General features: G+C 50.9%; 6 protein-coding genes across 6 annotated transcripts; 3 read left to right on the top strand and 3 right to left on the bottom strand.

Annotated features, from left to right (window-relative positions):
* BO94DRAFT_554746 (uncharacterized protein) lies at positions 1-957 on the top strand (the record flags this gene model as incomplete). The annotated part of the gene is made up of 1 exon (XM_025613737.1): positions 1-957. The coding sequence occupies one exon, from the start codon at positions 1-3 to the stop codon at positions 955-957; it is 957 nt and encodes a 318-aa protein (XP_025469968.1).
* Positions 958-1,576: 619 nt separating this feature from the next.
* Positions 1,577-7,081, top strand: BO94DRAFT_564316 (high-affinity nickel transport protein; the record flags this gene model as incomplete). Its single annotated transcript, XM_025614409.1, has 9 exons — positions 1,577-2,273; positions 2,347-2,357; positions 2,418-2,490; positions 2,540-2,625; positions 2,674-2,952; positions 3,006-3,151; positions 3,207-3,731; positions 4,155-4,190; positions 5,127-7,081. The coding sequence occupies exons 1-9, from the start codon at positions 2,046-2,048 to the stop codon at positions 7,079-7,081; spliced, it is 3,339 nt and encodes a 1,112-aa protein (XP_025469967.1). The 5' UTR covers positions 1,577-2,045.
* Positions 7,082-7,168: 87 nt separating this feature from the next.
* On the bottom strand, positions 7,169-12,102 carry BO94DRAFT_532943 (aminophospholipid-translocating P4-type ATPase DRS2). The gene is made up of 3 exons (XM_025611230.1): positions 8,918-12,102; positions 8,562-8,865; positions 7,169-8,510 (listed from the first exon to the last, which is right to left on the bottom strand). The coding sequence occupies exons 1-3, from the start codon at positions 11,839-11,841 to the stop codon at positions 7,659-7,661; spliced, it is 4,080 nt and encodes a 1,359-aa protein (XP_025469966.1). The 5' UTR covers positions 11,842-12,102; the 3' UTR covers positions 7,169-7,658.
* Positions 12,103-12,512: 410 nt separating this feature from the next.
* BO94DRAFT_532942 (cytochrome P450) lies at positions 12,513-14,925 on the bottom strand. The gene is made up of 5 exons (XM_025611229.1): positions 14,378-14,925; positions 14,121-14,312; positions 13,706-14,040; positions 13,098-13,635; positions 12,513-13,024 (listed from the first exon to the last, which is right to left on the bottom strand). Exons 1-5 carry the CDS (start codon positions 14,829-14,831, stop codon positions 12,840-12,842), a joined length of 1,704 nt encoding a protein of 567 aa, XP_025469965.1. The 5' UTR covers positions 14,832-14,925; the 3' UTR covers positions 12,513-12,839.
* Positions 14,926-16,700: 1,775 nt separating this feature from the next.
* Positions 16,701-17,909, bottom strand: BO94DRAFT_487798 (exosome non-catalytic core subunit RRP45). The gene is made up of 3 exons (XM_025609054.1): positions 17,687-17,909; positions 17,509-17,628; positions 16,701-17,453 (listed from the first exon to the last, which is right to left on the bottom strand). Exons 1-3 carry the CDS (start codon positions 17,848-17,850, stop codon positions 16,859-16,861), a joined length of 879 nt encoding a protein of 292 aa, XP_025469964.1. The 5' UTR covers positions 17,851-17,909; the 3' UTR covers positions 16,701-16,858.
* Positions 17,910-18,060: 151 nt separating this feature from the next.
* On the top strand, positions 18,061-19,466 carry BO94DRAFT_532940 (spliceosome-associated CWC15 family protein). Its single transcript, XM_025611228.1, has 8 exons — positions 18,061-18,111; positions 18,164-18,186; positions 18,234-18,310; positions 18,360-18,644; positions 18,692-18,773; positions 18,821-18,991; positions 19,040-19,075; positions 19,125-19,466. The coding sequence occupies exons 1-8, from the start codon at positions 18,102-18,104 to the stop codon at positions 19,140-19,142; spliced, it is 702 nt and encodes a 233-aa protein (XP_025469963.1). The 5' UTR covers positions 18,061-18,101; the 3' UTR covers positions 19,143-19,466.
* The last annotated feature ends 87 nt before the right edge of the window (positions 19,467-19,553 follow it).

Here is a 19,553-nt window from a genome sequence, read left to right as displayed (position 1 = left end):
ATGGGTGTCATGCGTTTGCCTCGCCCAGCCGGCGTGTATGTGCCAAACTCTCCCACCCGGGGTCTCACAAGCGAGATGATCTCCTCCCCATTATCTCCAGAGTTCAACTTTGACTCGGAGACCCTCACCCCTTCCATTATTCCCGCTCTCGAGTACGTCTCCTCCAAACTGGAGCAGCGGATGATGCACGTCACTCTCCTGGTCGGCCGTGGGAAGCCCTACCCAACAGGCCAACCATCCGATCTCATCGTCATCCCCATCACCCCGCTGGATGAGACTGCCTGGCGGATCGTGTACCGCACGGTGGCCAAGGGAGCCAGCAAATTCTCCCTCGGCCCCAGTTGGACCGATGCCCTGAACCGGAGCCAGCACGAGCGCCAGGCCCACGACTACCTGATTCAGCAGTCGATCATGCAGAATGAAGTGATTTTCAGTCGGGAGGGCCTGACGCTGCTCAACGTGGACCGCATCTATACCCTCAAGCGCCGACTGTGCATTCTTTCCCATCGGAGCACCCCGCCCGAAGACACCTACATCACCTCGTGCGCACAACTCCTCCAGCGTACTATCAAAGACTTCCATGGCCGTCCCTTCAGCAGGGGCTTCTTCCATCGCGTCTATGAGCAGCTGGATGTACCCGACGAGCTCCTCACCCAGGTGGCGACTTCCTTCAGAAAGCAATACAAGCAGGAGGGGATTATTATGCCTCCTCGGCCAAAGGCCGAGCTTGCTCGCAAATCACCACTCCGCGCGATCCGAGCAGCCCGTCGACAGAACCCCCCACCGACGAGATACAACCTGCCCACCAAACGAGGGCCCAAGACCCCGCTGTCTGCATCCGATGTGACTCCGATTACTCGGAACGAATGGAATATGCTGGTCGTAACAGACTTTCCTTGTGGCAAGGCGACCGTTACCAAGTGGACCCCGTCGCCAACGGTTATGGCTGCCGCGTGAATCAGCATCTTGATCGCTTGGCATCATGCCAGGCCGACTTGACATATCCTCACCACGGCCTCTAGGCCTACACATGCACATTAGGGCATTTCCTCAAGAGGAAACCTGCAATCCACAGGGTAAGGATGTCTAGAAACCGAGTGTGGTCCTGCAGAACATGCTAACCCACCAGCGCAGGACCCGTTCCACTCCACCCTGGGTCGGAACCCGCCCACTGCCAGCCATCATCGATGCCTGCCAAGTGGAGCTATCCGAGCGATGTCGGCAAACCGGCCAACGAGGTGCAGGGACCACTCGCATTGCAGTGGTTCACGGGTAGTAGGTACTATCTGTCTATGGGAAACCGCCCGTGGGATTGGAAAACTTCGCAAGATCGAATATTACCCGCATACGGATCTGTGTTTCAGACCGATGTCTGATCAGGTCCAGGGAGTAACTCTGGAGGGAACGATGGAAGGGATGGAACCTGATGTGTACGATAGTTCTGCATGAAATGAATGACTGCTACCCATGCTGTGATTAGACCACTAGACCATGAGGGGTAGATAGATGATAAAGCAGAAGAAGAAGAAGCGGGGAGAGTCGGCGACCTCCGCCTCCAGATGCGGGCGGGTCACGTGGCGGTCGTCTTCCAAGGCAGAGCAAAGCATCGGTTGCATTTATCTTCGTTGGTTGCTCAAGATGCTAGGCGACATAACTTGCCTCCTACTCAGTACTCACCCCGGGTCTCTCCGATAATCCAGCGTTGACCAACTAGCAAGGGGACCCTGTGGGGGACGACGACCGATTGAGATCCACTGCAGGCCTCGAGAAACCAGCCTTGGATAGTCAATGTCTTTGCAGTGGTCGCCAGTTCGCCAATTCGGATCCACCGCTCGGTTGGCATTGATAATTCGCCCGTCTAAATTTCTTATAGTTATCGCCGGCGTGCCTTATCACGGGCTTCCCCTCCACGGCCCAAAAAAGTTGACGTTCCCCACGGCACATCCCCGACCGATGATAAATCCGCTACTTCAGCCACTTCATCATCAACCCAATAATTAGAACCGAAGACAAATCCAGAGTCCCTGTGGCTGTCATTCTCAACCATGCGGGACTCGACCTCTCCCACTCCTGACCCGGACCATGCATCCGAGGGCAACAACCAGAACCATGCGCCTGGTAGCAAGTGGAAAGTCAAGTCGCTTGTGAGGCAGGCCGAAAGATCGCATCGTCGATTGCCGGGAATCAGAAAGGTCCCTTTGCCTGCGATCGTCATTATTCTATTCATTGCGTTGATCAATGTTGTCGTGTGGGTTGCTGCTGCAATTGTCTTGGTATGCATTTTCCATTGCTAGTCATTTCAATCCAACATAATTCATCTCGGGCCATGAGCTAACAGGTAAACAGCGTTATCACCCGTATGTCATTTCGTAAACTATGCAGTTAGCGATGCTGTAAGGCAAGCTAACCTCTTCCAGAGCCTTGGTGTCCAATGCTGTGCTGTCCTATACTCTGGGGTTAAGACATGCTTTTGATGCGGATCACATCTCGGTAAGCATGCGATATCCACTTTGAGGGTTAGTCTAATCGCTGTATGCAGGCCATCGATTTGATGACCAGAAGATTATTGGCAACGGGCCAAAAGCCCGTCACTGTAGGAACTTTCTTCTCTCTTGGTCATTCAACGTGAGTCCCTGGAATATAACACACCATGCTTCTGCTAATGATTTACAGCATTGTTATTATCACGTCCATTGTGGTAGCAGCTACTGCTGCAGCTATATCCTCACGGTTTGACAGTTTTAGTACTATTGGTGGCATCATCGGCACCTCAGTCAGCGCTGCTTTCTTGATCTTGCTGGGCCTTATGAATGCATACATCCTATACAAACTGTACAAACAGCTACAGAAGGTCATAGACCTCCCAGAAGGACAAGAAGATGAAATTTGGAAGATCGAAGGCGGCGGCTTGCTATTTTCGGTGCTGAAGCGCATGTTCAAACTCATTGATCGGTAAGCATCACCCACACCGATGTCAGCGAGTAGCTAACCGAAGGTTTTGCCAGCCCTTGGAAAATGTATCCCCTTGGCATATTGTTTGGCCTTGGATTTGACACATCCTCTGAAATTGCTCTTCTTGGTATCTCGTCTGTCGAGGCTGCCAAAGGCACTAACTTTTGGGTCATCTTGATTTTCCCGGCACTATTCACCGGTAAGACAGCCATCACAGAGCCCGAAGTGTTTTCCATTTGCTAAGTACTACGCAGCTGGAATGTGTCTCCTCGATACCACTGACGGAGCCCTGATGCTCTCTCTTTACGTACAGCCATCGGCCAACTTCCTCCCACCAAAGAGTGATAACTCCTCTACGGCACCACTGATTGATGAAGACCAAGAGGTCGAGCCATCCAAGAACCACCGGGACCCGGTGGCATTCTTGTACTACTCCATTGTCTTGACGTGCTTAACGGTCATGGTGGCAATCGTCATTGGCGTGATCCAGCTGCTCACCCTCGTTCTGAACGTTGCTAACCCTACGGGGAAATTCTGGGATGGCGTACAGGTGGCAGGAGACTACTACGACGCCATTGGTGGCGGCATCTGTGGCTGCTTTATCATCATTGGTGGTCTTAGTGTGGTTGTGTACAAGCCTTGGAGAAGATGGATTGCCAGGAGACATGGCAAAACGATTGTTACTGATGTAGAAGGCTATCGGGATGAACCAGCCACTACAACACCTGACACGCCTATTCTCGACGAAGAAAGAGACGACACACCTTCGATCAGCTATGGTGCTGCCGGCAAGGGGGCCGCATCTCTTACAGTGGAACCGGTGGATGGACCCGCCCGGTAATGGCACTGCACATACACTAGCTGTGGGAAGAGCTGATGGTATACGACTATGCAACTGACATGCATTGATGATGCTAGACCGGATGGTCCTTTCGAGCTATATCTGATGACATAGAAAAAGTTATTGTTTTTCCGATAAACCTTTTCCCAAAGCATAAGCCTTCAGGTTCAGCCCCAATAATCACCCAAATAAAGATTTACTGAAACAATTTATATCGGACCAAACTCTGACCTGCATATCAGATTGTCTGCACATAGCCAGCCACACTGACGCTTTGATTGAAGGATTGATGGTTTACGTGTACTGGTGGATCCTCATCCTACTGTTCGGAACTGGTGCACACACTAATCAACGGGCTAAGTTGCTGACAACGGTGCACTGCCTCTACACTATACATGTATAAGAGCCCCATATCTCTCAACAGTCTTAATATTGATATAACATCAGAATTCCTCCCGGGTCAAGCGTCAGAACCTGTCATACCCCGTCCTTCTATCTGAAAACGCAGTATCCCACTCCAACATCGACCCAATCTTCGAGCTCTATTTTGCGAATCAATTCTCACTACCCCATTATGGCTGGCCGAGTATTGTCCAACGAAAAGATTATGTTTCTGGCCCTTTTTCTTGATGTCATGGCCGTTTTCATCAGATGGTCGTCGGGGGAATGGACAATTCAAGCCAAGTTGAATCTACTTGCTTCGCATTTCTCTTTGCTAGGAGTTGCCTTGGACAGCTTATGGGTGCGGAATTGAGGATAGATATTTATGTGGGCTCTGAGACCGAGAAAATGGCCTTTATCATGGCGTTGATGAGATCGTAAAGAAGGAAGTGGATGTGATCCAAATCACGTGCCCCGCAGTCTGTTCATGCCTCAGGCAGAAACAGGACCGCGACTGACGTCATTCATCGCGATCCGAGATCCTTTCTTTTCTTCGTACGACATCCACGCATCAATCCTCGGCAAAGAACAATGCTTCCATTGCAATGACGAGAGCTTGATATCAGTGCGTCTTTCCATTCAGGATTGCTGTATCCGGTGCCTTTCAACCCTTCAACCTACGCAACGATTCAGCCAGTCTTCAACCACGTCATAACCAGCACCGGGAAGCTCAACACTTTAATGTTTCCCAAGAGGCCAGCGTTGTATATACCTACACCTATATATTGACATAATTCAAACCTGACGTTACGAAGGAACGCTTTCTGCCATTTAACACCTGGCCTTGATCCAGTCCATCTATAAACCAAGATTCGCCAAAGGTGGCCAAGAATGGATATATAGCCTGGCATGTCTGAAGGTCCAGAAAGCTCTCCAATACATGATGATGCAGGGGTATCCAATCCCAGTTTTTCATCATGCCCACCTGTCTTCGTCCTCCCGACTCACCTCAACCTGGAATCGCTACACGAGATAGAAGAGAGTCTGATCAAACGAGACGCACGTCTAACCTACGATATATCTGAAGCCAGGCTAGTCCTCGGGAAAATCGGACAAGACAGACGAGCAGCTTTGGAACTGCGATCTCGTGGAATCTGGACTGAACCGATCAGCAAGCCTGAACCCCCAAGGAAGCGACGTCGTGTCAATGCGCATAAATCAGAGCCTGTAGGACAGGCAGACATTATCGACCTCAGTACAGAGACTGAAGATGAAGAAGACGGCATGAGAAGTCGACATGAACTCTCGCGACATCTCACTCAACCAGGATCCACCACTATCAACCCATCGAACGCATCATCCATCTCTTCTTCCGTGGCACAACCAGACACAATCAGCGTCGTCAAACTAGACTGGCTGGACCAATGCCTCAAGGCCCAGGAACTCCTCCCCATCGACCCATATACAGTATATCTCGCCCGCCGAGTCACACTTCCTGCAGAAACCCCCAAACCAACCACCATATCAAGCGACATCCTCCAACGAGCAAAGCAAGATGCCGCATCACGACCACCCACTCCTCCAATCCGACACCATCACCCCCGTACTCACGACTCTGCTCGCAACCCCCCGAAACTCTACCGAACCACCACCTCGGAGAACGACGAAACCGTCCCTCTCCCTCCAGCCCCAGACTGGGTAAAAAACCACGTCCTCTACGCCTGCCTCCGCTCCACCCCCCTCCACCCCCCCAACGAACCCTTCATCAACCAACTCCTCAAAATCCGGCAAATCCGCGAACTTACCCTTGACGAGATCGGCGTCCGCGCGTACAGTACCTCCATCGCCTCCATCGCCGCCTACCCCTACGAATTCCGGCGCCCATCCGAAATCCTCTCCCTCCCCGGCTGCGACACCAAAATCGCCAACCTCTTCCACGAATACCAACACAGCCCAACAGGCACCCTCTCCGCCGCCACTCCCCTCTCCACCGACCCCACCCTTCAAATCCTCCACACCTTCTACAACATCTGGGGAGTAGGCGCCAAAACGGCCCGGGAATTCCACTACTCCCGCCACTGGACCACCCTGGACGACATCATCGAACACGGCTGGTCGAGCCTCACCCGCGTGCAACAAATCGGGGTCAAATACTACGACGAATTCCTATCCGGGATCCCTCGCCCAGAAGTCCAACAAATCGCACACATCGTAACCCACCACGCCAACCTCGCCCGCCCAACCCCCAAACAGGACATCCAATGCATAATCACCGGCGGCTACCGTCGAGGCAAGACCCTCTGCGGCGACGTCGACCTCATCCTCACCCACCCGGACGAAAAGGTTACCAAAAACCTCATCATCGACGTAGTCGCAGCCCTCGAATCCACCGGCTGGATCACCCACACCCTCGCCCTCCATCTCATGAATTCCCAGCGTGATCAACAAACCCTCCCCTACAGAGCAAGTCACAGCACCACCGACTCCTCCCCATCCTCCTCCTCCACGATGAAAAGCTTCGACACACTAGACAAAGCCCTCGTCGTCTGGCAAGACCCAAACTTCAACGACCCTACCCCAACATCACCAACAGAATCCCCCCACCAAAGAACCAAACGAAACCCCAATCCCCATCGCCGCGTCGACATCATAATCTCCCCCTGGCGAACCATCGGATGTGCTGTGCTCGGTTGGTCAGGCGATAAGACCTTCGAGCGGGATCTGAGACGATATGTGAAGAAGACTCGTGGATGGAAGTTCGATTCGAGTGGTGTTAGGGAGAGGAGTTCTGGGGGGAGGGTGGTAGACTTGGAGAGTGAGGGGGCTACTTGGGAGGAGAGGGAAAGGTTGGTTATGGAGGGGTTGGGGATTGGGTGGAGGGGGGCTGGGGAGAGATGTACTCGTTGATCTCATTATTTTCATTTCTTTTGTGGATGGGGTGGAAAGGGGAGGGGTGGGGTATATATAGTAGCCTTATTCTTTCTATTCGTGGGATCAGATGAGATGGTCAATATGGATAGCTACTTACAACAGGAACCGACAAAAGTAAATACTATGTAGTACTATAATTGAGATTCCGTTCTGATCATAGATTCATTACTTACGTAGCGGAATCCTTCCTGCCTACTATCTGCACAGAAAGAAAAGAAGAAAAAGAAAAACATGAAAAAAGAAATTCAACATTGATTTCACATTGTCTCATCGAGGAAGTAGTTATGGCTATGTAAGAGAAAAGCAGCGAAAAGAGACACACCAATCCATTCATCCAGTCCAAGAGCAAAAGAGGAATAATGAACTTCAATTTCATCTTTCATCGCCAGAAAATGCAATACATGTATACTTGGATGAGGGTGATGAGGATGCAATGGGACTCGAGATGGACAAGTAAAAGAATTACAGAGAAGCGAAATGAAAGGGGAAGTGAGATACAGACAAAAAGGGTGGCGGGGGGAGGGGGTCAGTTAATCAATCAGTCAGTCAGTCATTATACCAGAGCCCGGGAGCTGGTCATTTCACCATAGCGTCCTCTGCCCCTGGTAGTATCGTAAGCATTTAGCACTCTCATTTGGCCACCACCTTCGTCGGCTTGACTGAATGCGTAGCCGCGCTGTTTCCGCATGCGCTGGACTTGACGGACTTTGCGGATCGCTTTCTGGAATTGTTCCATGCGTGGACGGTAGTCCTGGACGTTGTATTTCTGGATTTCTTGCACGTGGTGGTAGTGTTGTGGGTAGTACATGCGTTTGGCGTACTTCCAGGCGTAGTCGCGGAGGAGGCAGATGCAGGGGAGGATAATGGCCATCAGGTAGAAGACGGGGGCTTTGAAGACACGGGGGATCGTGCCGTAGTACTCTTGGGAGAAGCCGATGGCGGGGGCGGCGTAACCGTAGGCCGGGAGGAAGATGAGCCACAGCACCATCGATCCGGGGATGGCGATGAAGGTGTACTTGGTCCAGATGTTGGTGATCAAGGCCGCTTTGCCAAGCACAGTGGCCAGTGCAGCGGTGTATGTCGCTTCGGCCCAAACCCAGTGGCCGGACGTTTTGCCGTCTCCTTGTGGGCCGTCCCAGAGGAAGAAGAGCTCTGAAACGACGTACAGCAAAAGAGAGTGGTAGAACCCGTTCGCAACCCACGACCAGAAACTGTGTCTCTTGAAGAATACGCCCTTCTGTCCAAGCTGGTACAGCTGGGGATAGCGGTCTAGCAGTCGAGCGGAGATGAATTGATCACAAATACCCATTGCGAACGGGGGAAACACGGTGAAGAATACGTTGTAGAAAGACAGAGTCCAAGATTCATAGATGACCTCGCCAGAGAAAGCGTTTTGGAAGGAGTACTATGTGGATTGTCAGTTATAGTGCAAGCCAAGCGAGGACGACCAACTTACCCAGAATTGCGTCATGTAGAGCGCGATATTCTTGTAGAACGAGTACAGAATCACGCGACTTATCCGGTGGTAGTTCCAGGCTCCATGGACAAGGAGGAGCTTGCGCAGATAACGAAATTGCGCGATCGAAACATCTGCAGACCGAGCAGCCTGTAGACCCTCAACACCGCTAATACCGACACCAACGTGTGCAGCCTGAATCATGGAAACGTCGTTTGCACCGTCTCCAATGGCGAGAAGTAGCGACTTGAGATGGCGCTTCACAAGCTTGACAACGAGAGCCTTTTGAAGGGGAGAAACACGACTGAGACGAGTATTAGTTCTAGATGTCTACAAGACGCACAAAGGTCACTTACCAGCAGACCACGGCCTTACACATGACAGCTAGGTCCAGAAACAACTTCTCCATATCCTTCTCGAGGGCAAAAGTCAAAGACCGCCCATCAATAACAAGAGCCAGCGCTTCGATTTCCCCGGAAGTACCCTGACTTTGAACCGCTTGGAGTTTCTTTGTCAAATTATCTCGAGTGGCCAGGGCGTTATCCTCGTTGACAATCAACAAGGTCATGTCCTCGGAAATAAGCTTGCATGACATCCCGATGTTGATGGCAGTCTCTTGTCTGTCACCAGTCAAAACCCAGATCTTGATTCCGGCTGTCTGAAGGGTATGAATGGTGTCTGGAACACCATCCTGCAGACGATCCTCAATAGCTGTGGCACCCAAGAGATAGAAATCTTTCTCGATCAACTCCGAGGCCTTGTCAAGCTCGTCGGCACGGTTTCCACCGACTGTTGTTGCGGCCTTGTCGTAGATCTGATACCACTGTTTGAATTCGTCATCGGGAACTTCACGCATAGCCAAACACAGCGTCCGAAGACCATCAGATGCATACTCCTCCAGATGCTGCAAGGTCGCTTCAACGGTAGGATTGTCGGGGTGCAGGCGTTCAAGAATCACAGTATCTGCACCCTTGGTATAGATGCGAATCTTTCCATCTGGACAGCGGAAAATCGTGGACATGCGCTTCCTGGTCGAGTTGAATTCACAGACCGCCAAGAGTTCATATTCGTAGTCTTGGTCACCTACTGTGAAGATCACAGACCGGGGTTTCCGATTGGAGAAACAATATCCCAGGGTTGCAGCACCTTCGACAAGAGCACCTTCGTCAGGAGATGCCGCTTGGTATTTGATCTTCCCCGGCTCCTTTTCCGACCTCTCCGGAATGACCGTGTGACAGGTGGCAAGCAGAGTAAGAAAGTGATGAATGGCACCCCCTGTTGGGTGAGAGTGCAGGTTCTCCCTCAGCTTCTTGAAAGTATGGATTCCGACTTCCACTCCGTCCTCAACGGTGGCTTGCCGGTCTTCGGGGACCTCCTCGCCATACTGAATACCAGAAATTGTACATTGCTTGAACTCCATCATGTTGCACGTCAGAGTCCCAGTCTTGTCGGAAAAGATGTACTCAATCTGGCCCAACTCTTCAACCAACGAGGACGTTCTGCACGTCGCCGGGGTATCGGTCTTATCGTAATAGATGTCCAGATCGGAATTGATCAAGAACGCCTGCGCATACTTGACAATCTCAATCGTCACGAAAAGCGAGATCGGGACAAGATTTGAATAGAGGACCCAATAAGTAAAGATGTCGAGGACAAACTGCTTGACCGGGTTCGTAGTGCCGTAGTCGAGGTATGTGAGCTTGTTGGCCTCGGTTTGCCGAATAATCAGGTCACCAACGGAACTGACCACACTGAGTGCGATCAGAATACCAACCAACATGAGAATCTGAACATTCACCATGCGCTCCACTGCAGTTCGTTTGATCGGGGTTGCCGTCGCGTTACGCATCAGCTTCGATTCGTGACCGGTGAAGACGACGATACCATGGATCCATGGTGTGTTTCTGAGAGTTGCACCTCGAAGGAGAAGCTGATCCGGTGCGAGGGGCAGTTCCTTTTCACCACCGCCAGCGTGCATAGTCAACGTCGCTTCGTAAGTGTACAGGCTGCTGTTTGGCTGCTCTGATCGGACGCGTCCACTCAAACGACTGAGATCTGCGGGGCTGACCAAATGCGCGGTTTCCGGGATGGCTTGCTTGATCTTCAAATTGGTTTCCCCGTCCAGATTAGCGGTTTCAATATAACACAGGCCCTCCGGTTCCGACGATGCCAGCAGGACCAAATCAGCTGGGAACGGTTGTTCGGATTCGACCCGGACAATATCTCCGACAGCGACATCGATCCATTTGGTCTCATGGAATCCGGATCCCTTCAAAACCTGCGTTTTTGAATTGTTCAATCCTTTATCCGATAACCTCCGCTTGTAGTCCTCGACGAGTTCCTTGATGGCCGATACCAGCAACACAATACACAGCGGGGCGATAGTAGTATACTTGTTTGTCGGAGACACGTTCGGAATCTGCTGGAGAACGGCGGTGAAGAGGAAGAACAGATTGGCGTATTTCGAGAATTGTTCGTAGAGGAACTTCGGGATGAAAGTGATAACATTGTATTTCGCGGTGGAGACATGGTTGTCAACGAATTTGTGCACGGCATTGGCAGGTGGATTGTTCAAAACGATCATGCGAGGTCCCAGAGTCGACGGGTCGGCCTTTCTGCGCCCGAATCCAAACTTGAATTCCGACTTTTTGGGTGCCTTCGGGGCACCGGCGGCGGCGCCTTCATCCGGATCTGCACTGTCCACCCGTGCAGCTCGAGCTCCAGCCTCCGTCAGGGGCAGATCCATCTCCGAGTATTCAGCGCCCATGCCCAGCATGTGCTTTGCTCGGCCCATCAACCCGCCTCCCAGACCCAGTATGCTATTCCTGTCCTTTGCTTGCCGGACGCGGCTGTCGGGCTGTAAATGATTATCATCTTGGTAGTCCAAATCATAGTATCCGTGCATTGACCGGTCATCGTCAAATTCGTCCAGCGAGTAGCGGTGGTAGTTGCTTAACCCGGAGGTCTGCGAATAGGTGCGGGACCTGCCGGCCCCCGAGTAAGGATCGGTCACGTATACCCCCGACTGGGTGGGGGGATGCGCGGGCATCGCATGAGCGCCGGACTGCGGCGGCGCCTGTCCGCCGACGAAATGGTCGTAGGAAACCGAAGGTCGCGGTTGGGGATGGTCGGAGTCGTCAATGTCGTATTGTCGCAACAAATGGTCATCGTTGACGGGTGGGCGTTGCCCCGTGTTGTACATGGGAGCCGACTCATCCAGCAGCAGTTCATCATTGTGGCCAGCGGCTGGATGAGGACCGGGAGGCCTACCGCTGGCCATGACGCTTGGGGCGGACAAACAGGTGCCCCTGGAGCATTGATTGGCCGGGCCGAAACGGGAGAGAGGGGGACACAGAGGATGCTGGACTTGTAACGCGATCGGAGCACACGAGGAGTCGACGAGATCACCGAAAAGCGATAGTCAGCGACGAGGAGGGTGGAGAGATTAGAATGGGGGAGAAATTCTGACTGCCTGGAGGTTAAGCCAGATGCCGCGCAAAGGCGTCGAGGCTAATCAGAGTTAGCGTTGGATCACCGCCAGTGGCTGGGCCGACACGGTTCTTTGTCAGGTCAGTTGCTCCTTGGGTTTGCCCGCCAGAATGACGGGAGGAGAGCTCCCTGGCCCCGACCCTCTGGAACCGTTTCAGATTAATATAGCAGTAGGGACGTCCCCACGAGAGCAATCCAATCCGCCTGATGAGAGGGAGGCTTGAGTTGTTGGCCGTTCAGGCGAAGGATGGAAACGGCCAGATCGGGTTAGCGATGCCGGACCGGGAATGGTCGCATGATGTATCGTGGTAATACCGTTACACCACTGGACACCTGAGGCAGATCTCTCGGAACCATTCTGTTGGTACTATCTATCTACTATCTACTTACTGTCTACTTAAGCCCTGTAAGACTAGGGATAGTATCATGGCTACTAGTTGGAATCAAGGTCTTGGCACACAACCCAATTGCTCTTCGTGGCTTGGCTCATCTGTGATCCATATGGAAAAATTGCAGTGTACCCACAACGAACCGAAAGACAAGCTGCGCCACGATTCTAGTAGGCTTCACTCCTATTAATAGACCCGGCGTTCTGGTCGTTTATCATCAGAATCACCAATAGATCCCCTGGATAGCATTCAAAGATCCAAAGTGCAAAGTAACTTGATAGCTGGGCACCAGAAATTGCTGACTGGAAGCGGTTCAAAGAACGTGCCATAAGAGGGAGAACAAAACCCTGTGATCATGCCATCGTTATCATACCAATCCAAATACACATCATGCGCCATCTCAGCGTCGTTGGAACTCAAGCTGCAAAGGAGGCAGGCTCGTTGTAAAAGTATCCAGGGCCCCCGTTTCAAATGTCTCACCAGTCTCACCAGGGGCAAACGAGAAGTTGTATTGCTGCGCTATGGTGGATACGCTGGTCCGAAGACTGAGCATAGCCAAGCTCCTTCCGGGACAGATATAAGGACCTAATACCTAGTGTCAGAGCTCGAAATCTGGCAAAAGGGTCTTTCGCTGTGGAAAAGAACAGGCATCACCTACCCGACAGGAACGGTATGAAGGGAGCACCATCGGTGCCCATCTCGTCTTTCTTCTCGCCCCATCGCTCCGGAATGAACTTCTCAGCATCCCTGTAGTATCTTTTGTCGTTCTGAATTAGCTGTAACGGCACAAAGACGTTAATGTCTCCTGGAATATAGACTTCGTCAACCTGTAGCCCTTCCATTGGGGTAACACGAGAACCCCCTGTCATCAAAACGGGTCGGAGTCGAAGAGTCTCGTTGATTATGTCGTCAATAAATGGGATTTCTTTGACCCTCTCATAACTCCAGTCCTTTGCTCCGCCCGGCATAGCCTCATCCAGTTTTCGTTGAAGCTTGGATAGCACAGATGGATGCTTAGCCAAATAGTAGAGAATGCTGACCAAAGTGGTAGCCGTGGTCTCACTGCCCGCGATTATAATAGCACGCGAGTCATCATGGAGTGCTGCCTTAGAAGGAGGAGCCGATATATCTTGCTCCACATATGCTTTTAGGAGCCACGAAACGACATCTTCGGGATATGCAGTGGCATCCCAAATCTGCGAAAGCATGACACGATATAATGATTAGTGGTTTATTATGAGACAATCACACTGAGGCTTGACATACCTCCTGCTTCCGCTCAATCTCATCAGCACACCACTTAAAGAAGCTCGAGTAACCAGATACGGCTCCTGGAACACGGCTGAGAAGATACAGAAGCCACGGGACGTGAGTTGCGACACCGAGGATCACCATATGATCATGGACTCCTTTGATCGCCGGATGTTCCACCTCCGTAGTAAGGTTCTTGAATTCTTTGCCAAACCCAACATCTCCCATGACATCAAAACTCAAAAACATGGACCAAGCGGTCGCATCGATAGACTGGCCCAGAGTATTTCCAATGTGGGAAGCGAGCTGATCCACTTTTACCTTGACTCGAGGCTCATACATCCCGAGAGCTAGAAAGATAGTTTGTAATGTCAGTAAATGAACTATAATAAACTCATAGTAAAGAAAGGGGCCATGCTGGTCTACAAACATTTCAAATTGAAGCCCCGGTCCCATGCCTTTCTCCGTCTGCGATGGTCCTCAAAGTCGCGAGTGTGGTGTATATTACACTGCTTGGGGTTTGTTGACGCATGCGCATAGAAAGTCGACTTGCGACATTTGGATTGTGGGCCGAAGACCAAAGGTATGGCGGACTTTCGAACGACGCAAAGCTCTCGTGGTCCTACAAGAACAAAATATGTTAAATGTGCAATCAGAGGCAAGGTCAAAACGCATGTGCAAGGTTACCGGTTCGGATAAAGTCGCCATATTCCTGGTGAAGCTTCTTGACTTCCACATGGTATTGCACATTCTTGGCCGCCAAGTAAGCACTATAAAAAGAGGTCAACTTGGACCACCGAGGACCTGGGAATGGATGGAGCCGATGGAAGAAGAATCGATAGGCGCCGATGCTGGAAATCAGACCGATATTGAACGCCGATGAGATCAAGGCCACTCTGAACAAAGTTTGGGCGATGGAGAATTGCGTCAATGCCAAGTATGCCGAGGCCATTGATAGCACGGCCAGAGCATAGAGTGCAAGCATTCCAAGGAGATAATCTTCGACCGGGAAGCTTGTGCGGAAGATGCTCAGGTGGGAAAGAAGTCCCAACCCCGCAGCAGAGGCCGCCAGGCTACCCAGATCCGACTCCAAACCAGCCCGGAGCCCTGCTGGTGAGAGGATTGATGATGGAACCTCCATTGTGGTCGCTTTCTCTGAGCTAGCTATGTGCACAAAAATGGACCAGATCATGATGGAATGTGCAAGCGTGATGGGGGATGGCTCCGTAGATAGCTAAAGAACAAGCCATCTGATCCCGAAACTTTCTCCACCTTGAGAGTTTCCTTACCTTGGTTAGAATCCGATGATCTGTGTCAGCTGATCTATATGCAGTATACCGGCGGGGGGCCTTAATTTCATCATTGTGTCCAGTCATTCCATGGTTGTACACATATTCCCGAACCAGGCTTCCCTTTCAAATTGAGAACCACAATGTAACGTGTGTGTATAAGTGCGACACTGTTGCACGATGTGAAAGCCCGAATAGCCTAGAAGAATGTACCCACTAAGAAAGCCCTTTAGCGACCTGTATCATATAGTAGGTGAATCAGGTCGCTCTGGAGAACATACACTGCGGGTATTGCCTAATGAAAGATGCTAAAAAGTTATGGAACCTGTATCCTGGTGATTGAATGGGTTTCGCCCTTGGGAAAATTCAACCACCATTTGGTAAGTACGTCTATAGTTGCCTTACTTGCCTGTCTCATGTCGCACAACGTGGTTTGCCCAATAATGATATTCTTACCGTTGAAGTAAGCTTCCAGTACACGAAGGTGCTGTGGACGTATCATGGAATGTAACATGACCTGTATCATAGTCTATCAGAAGAGATCCTATTAGAGCCGCATGTCAGCGGTGATTGTTGACTTCCGTTTGGGTCCCGAGATGAAGCTCTTTTATGCCAAGAATGAGTGATCAGAAAAACTCAGTATGGGGACATGAATACGATTTGAAACGAATATATTCAGGCCTAATTTCATCGAAGTGGCCACAGCAGTCTTGCATGTGATAAAGAAGATTTCTCCACATATGTAGACTGCCACATTGCAATCGTAGGTTGAATACAATTAGTCATTTGAAACACGTATTCATCCTCGCATGGGATGAAGTGTAAGGGACTGCCAAGGTGTTTCCAGAGACATAAAGCGTTGCTGAGTACTTTTCTTTTCACCGTCCAATTGGTTTATATGACTTTCGGGGGAAGACTGACATAAGTGGAGGAATGGTGGAAGTAGCCTTCAAGCCGTCGACTGGTTCGCGGGCCGAACCGAGTTGAATTTAGTGCAACTTTGACAAGCAGACATGATAGACATTGACGTCGCGATTGTATGGAAAACGGATATTAGCAGTGTCGGGGTAACTGTGGGAGGTTGGCGTTCACCAAGCAAGGACCACAAGATGAAATGATTATACACCAATGCAATGGCCTATCACGGTCGAATCCTTTAATCCGCAAGGTATATATCTAGACCACGCGCCAAATCGTTATCCCCGGGCTTCTTAGTTTGAGGAGCTAAAGGACACTATTCTAGCTTTATTTTGAGAACCATGTCTTGGCATAGTGTCCGAAATTAAATGTGGGTTCTTGCATCGGTGAAAGCGTTTGGGCTTGTTTCGGATTCTCAGAACGTCGCATTAAGATCCTGCACGGGCCTGCTCTTTATATTCAATTCATATGCTTGACTCCACAAGACAGGCCAATATTTTGACCCAGACATTTTCATGGAACTGCTACAGCAGAAAGAATCTTTCGTTAGTGACGTGTCAATGATCTATAAGTGCAATCATTATGGTCCGCAACCTATAATATATGGCTAGAACAGCGTGGTTGTTAACAAGGCTTGATTTATCGGCCCTTTAAGCGACACATCTGCCGCTTAGTTGCAGTTGAGGTGGATTGGAAAAGAAATAACGCAATGCAGCAGTCTAGAAAGTTTGTTGAATGATAAACAGCGTGTTCGAAAGTTGTTCAAAGCTGCGTAGTGAATCCTCCACTGGTGTACTAGGAGGGTCAAGAGTCATAGAAAGGTGAACCAGGTTTTGGATTAAAGTTTCTTTTGGCCAAGCTTGTAGCTCAGTCAGTCTATGCCAGTAGCTCCTATCATACATCGATCTCATGTATTGTCTTAGCCCATTAAATAAGGTTGCTTTCTACACCTCAAGTCCGATTACCGATCGTTTTCTGCTCGTGACTGCTCGGCCATGCCGTTCTTCGCCCGCTTCGCAAGATCAGCTTGCAGTGCCTTGTCGATGATTCCATTGATCTCCTTAACCTTTTCCAGCGCAACAGAGGTCTTGTCCACAAAAACCATTGCGTCCACCGGGGATCCGGAGAACTTGGAGACAAAGCACACATCCCCCGCATTGTTGATGCCTATCACGACATCTGCTTCAGACGCTTGCTCTTCCTTCCGAGTCGCATCGATAATCACCCGTTTCCCTTCGTCGAAGGTGTGGAAGGTAACGGAGAGCGGCTTATGCGTGATGTTCAATGCGACAGGAACGCGTTCGTCGAGTCCGTAGACAATCACCTGGCCATCCTTAACCACGGCATCTTGGCGACGGAAATGCTGCAGTCCTGCCATGATACCGATACAAGCCGCATCGATTAGATTGCCATCGTAGTCGGTAACATGGACGTCCGCACGGACGCTCCAGCAGCTAACACCCTTGAGGATACAGAGAGACTCGGTGTCCAGGGCGTTGGAATGACGAACGAGCCGGTCCAGAACATTGGTGACGTATGTTTCAAGGTCTCCTTGTCTGAAAGAAGCAGCATTAGTAAGTAACACTGTCTGTGCTGTGACAGAAATCATACCGGCCATTGTCCCAAGCGGGAGAACCCATCGCAGTCAGCTCCATGGCGATTGTGAAAAGACCGTCAAACGGACGATCATCGTGAGGTTTCGTAACTTCAGCTGAGATTCGGACGATAAGGCTATAGTAAGATAATCGATCAGTACAGTTGTGGGCAAGACCGCAACAAGTCTACCTACCTGGTCTGGCCAAGCTGCACCTTCACATGCCCGTACTCCTCCCCGAATGACACTTTCAGCGGACGCAGCTGATCGGCCTCTCGACCGTCCAGGCGCACATCCTCGCGCAGCGCATTGAGGATGAAGTCGCGCTCAGTGATGGAGAGCGGTGCTTCTTTGTTCATGATTGCGGAGGCGGATTTGGCCCCGGCGGGGGTCACTGCGACTTTCTAGGAAATTTCGCATGCCGCATCGTCATCGAAACGGCGGGCGAACATTGTTCCTCATTTAGCCAATGGTGTGCGTTGATAGAAGGCGGTGAAAGGTGGCTGACTCAGAACAGAGCCTGAGGCTGCAGTATCGGCGATCATTATCAGATCCTCATCCTCGTTCGAAGGGCCAACTACCAGCAACAAACGATTTCACAGCAGCCACCATGACTACCGGTAAGTGCTCTCATTTCTGAAATAAACGGAGATTGCGCTAACGATTGAACAGCTCACAGACCCACGTTCGATCCTGTATGTACCACCGATCACCCGTTCGACATGGAAGCTCATTGGAACAGGCACAAGGGAAAGAGGCCCTCCGCGGACCAGCATACCACCAACGTCTTCTTCCGGCTCACATGCACCTGAAAACACGGTAAGTGAATTGCCAAATCCTGCACGTGGTATCCTCTGACGTGTCCAAGTCAACTCGGTCAGGGAAGCGAATTCGAAACTCAGCAACGCGATCTGCGCGCCGAGCTGCTTCAGGCGGAGGCAGCTCATTTTGCGAAGAAGAACGGGGTCCCCGTGGACGAGCCCACAGTCGAGACCGCCGCACCGAAGCGCCAATTGGAAGGTGCCTCGCCCGATGGTGATGCAAAGACAGAGGAAGAGGACCCAGAAGCGAAGCGACGACGAATACTAGAGGAGACCCGAGAAATAGATGCAGATTCTGATGAGTCGGAGGAGGACAGCAGCGAGGATGAAAGGTCAGACCTCGCGCGATGAGATGCGCGATAATGCTGACAAGATATAGTGACGAAGAGGATGAGGCTGCTGAGTTGATGCGCGAGCTGGAAAAGATCAAGCGAGAGAGACTCGAACAGAAAGAGAAAGAGGTATTTACAATAACCAGTTGTTTTTGGATAGGTACTCATGGTTATAGGAACGCGAGCGCGCTGCGGAAGAGGAGGAGCAGCGGGAGATCGATATTGCTCGAGGCAACCCGTTGCTCAACCCCCAGGATTTCAACGTGAAGCGGAGGTGGGACGATGATGTTGTGTTCAAGAACCAGGCCCGTGGCACGGAAGACAGGAAGGGCAAGGAGTTTGTCAACGTAAGGTCTCGCATTGCGTTCTGCATATGATGCTAACTAGGTTTACAGGATCTGTTGCGGTCGGACTTTCACAAGAGATTCATGGTGAGTGGATGATTGTTAGCCTACTTACTGCGTGCTAATTCGCCGATAGGGGAAGTATGTTCGCTAAGCTCGTCGATCTACAATTTCGCCTCACACGCACACCTTTCTTTGCGGCTATCAATGTGGCCACTGTCGCAGAGTGTCAAACTATAGACCCGTACGGCTCAAACTTCAAGCCGGATGAAGTAGCCACATGCGCTGGTGGATTCAGGGCTCATACATGGCTATCGAACAGATGCAGCACAAGCCAGGGAGCATATGCACAGGAATGAGCCAGACAAACGCATCTGAGACACTGGATTGGGTTGGCTTAACATCAGGTGCTATCAGTCTTATTCCAGAGAATGTATACCCGCATCACATTTAGATATTCAATATCCCAAACTAGTAGTCTCCTATCATTATCTAAAACCATATCAACCATACTGCCGGCAATACCGCACACCGCTCACTCCCTCCACCGCAATCACCAGCCTCT

Source organism: Aspergillus sclerotioniger, assembly GCF_003184525.1.
Source record: "Aspergillus sclerotioniger CBS 115572 chromosome Unknown BO94scaffold_7, whole genome shotgun sequence".
In the NCBI taxonomy this organism is placed as follows: domain Eukaryota; kingdom Fungi; phylum Ascomycota; class Eurotiomycetes; order Eurotiales; family Aspergillaceae; genus Aspergillus; species Aspergillus sclerotioniger.
Note: the sequence above shows the minus strand (reverse complement) of the source record. Positions and strands in the feature narration are given on the sequence as shown.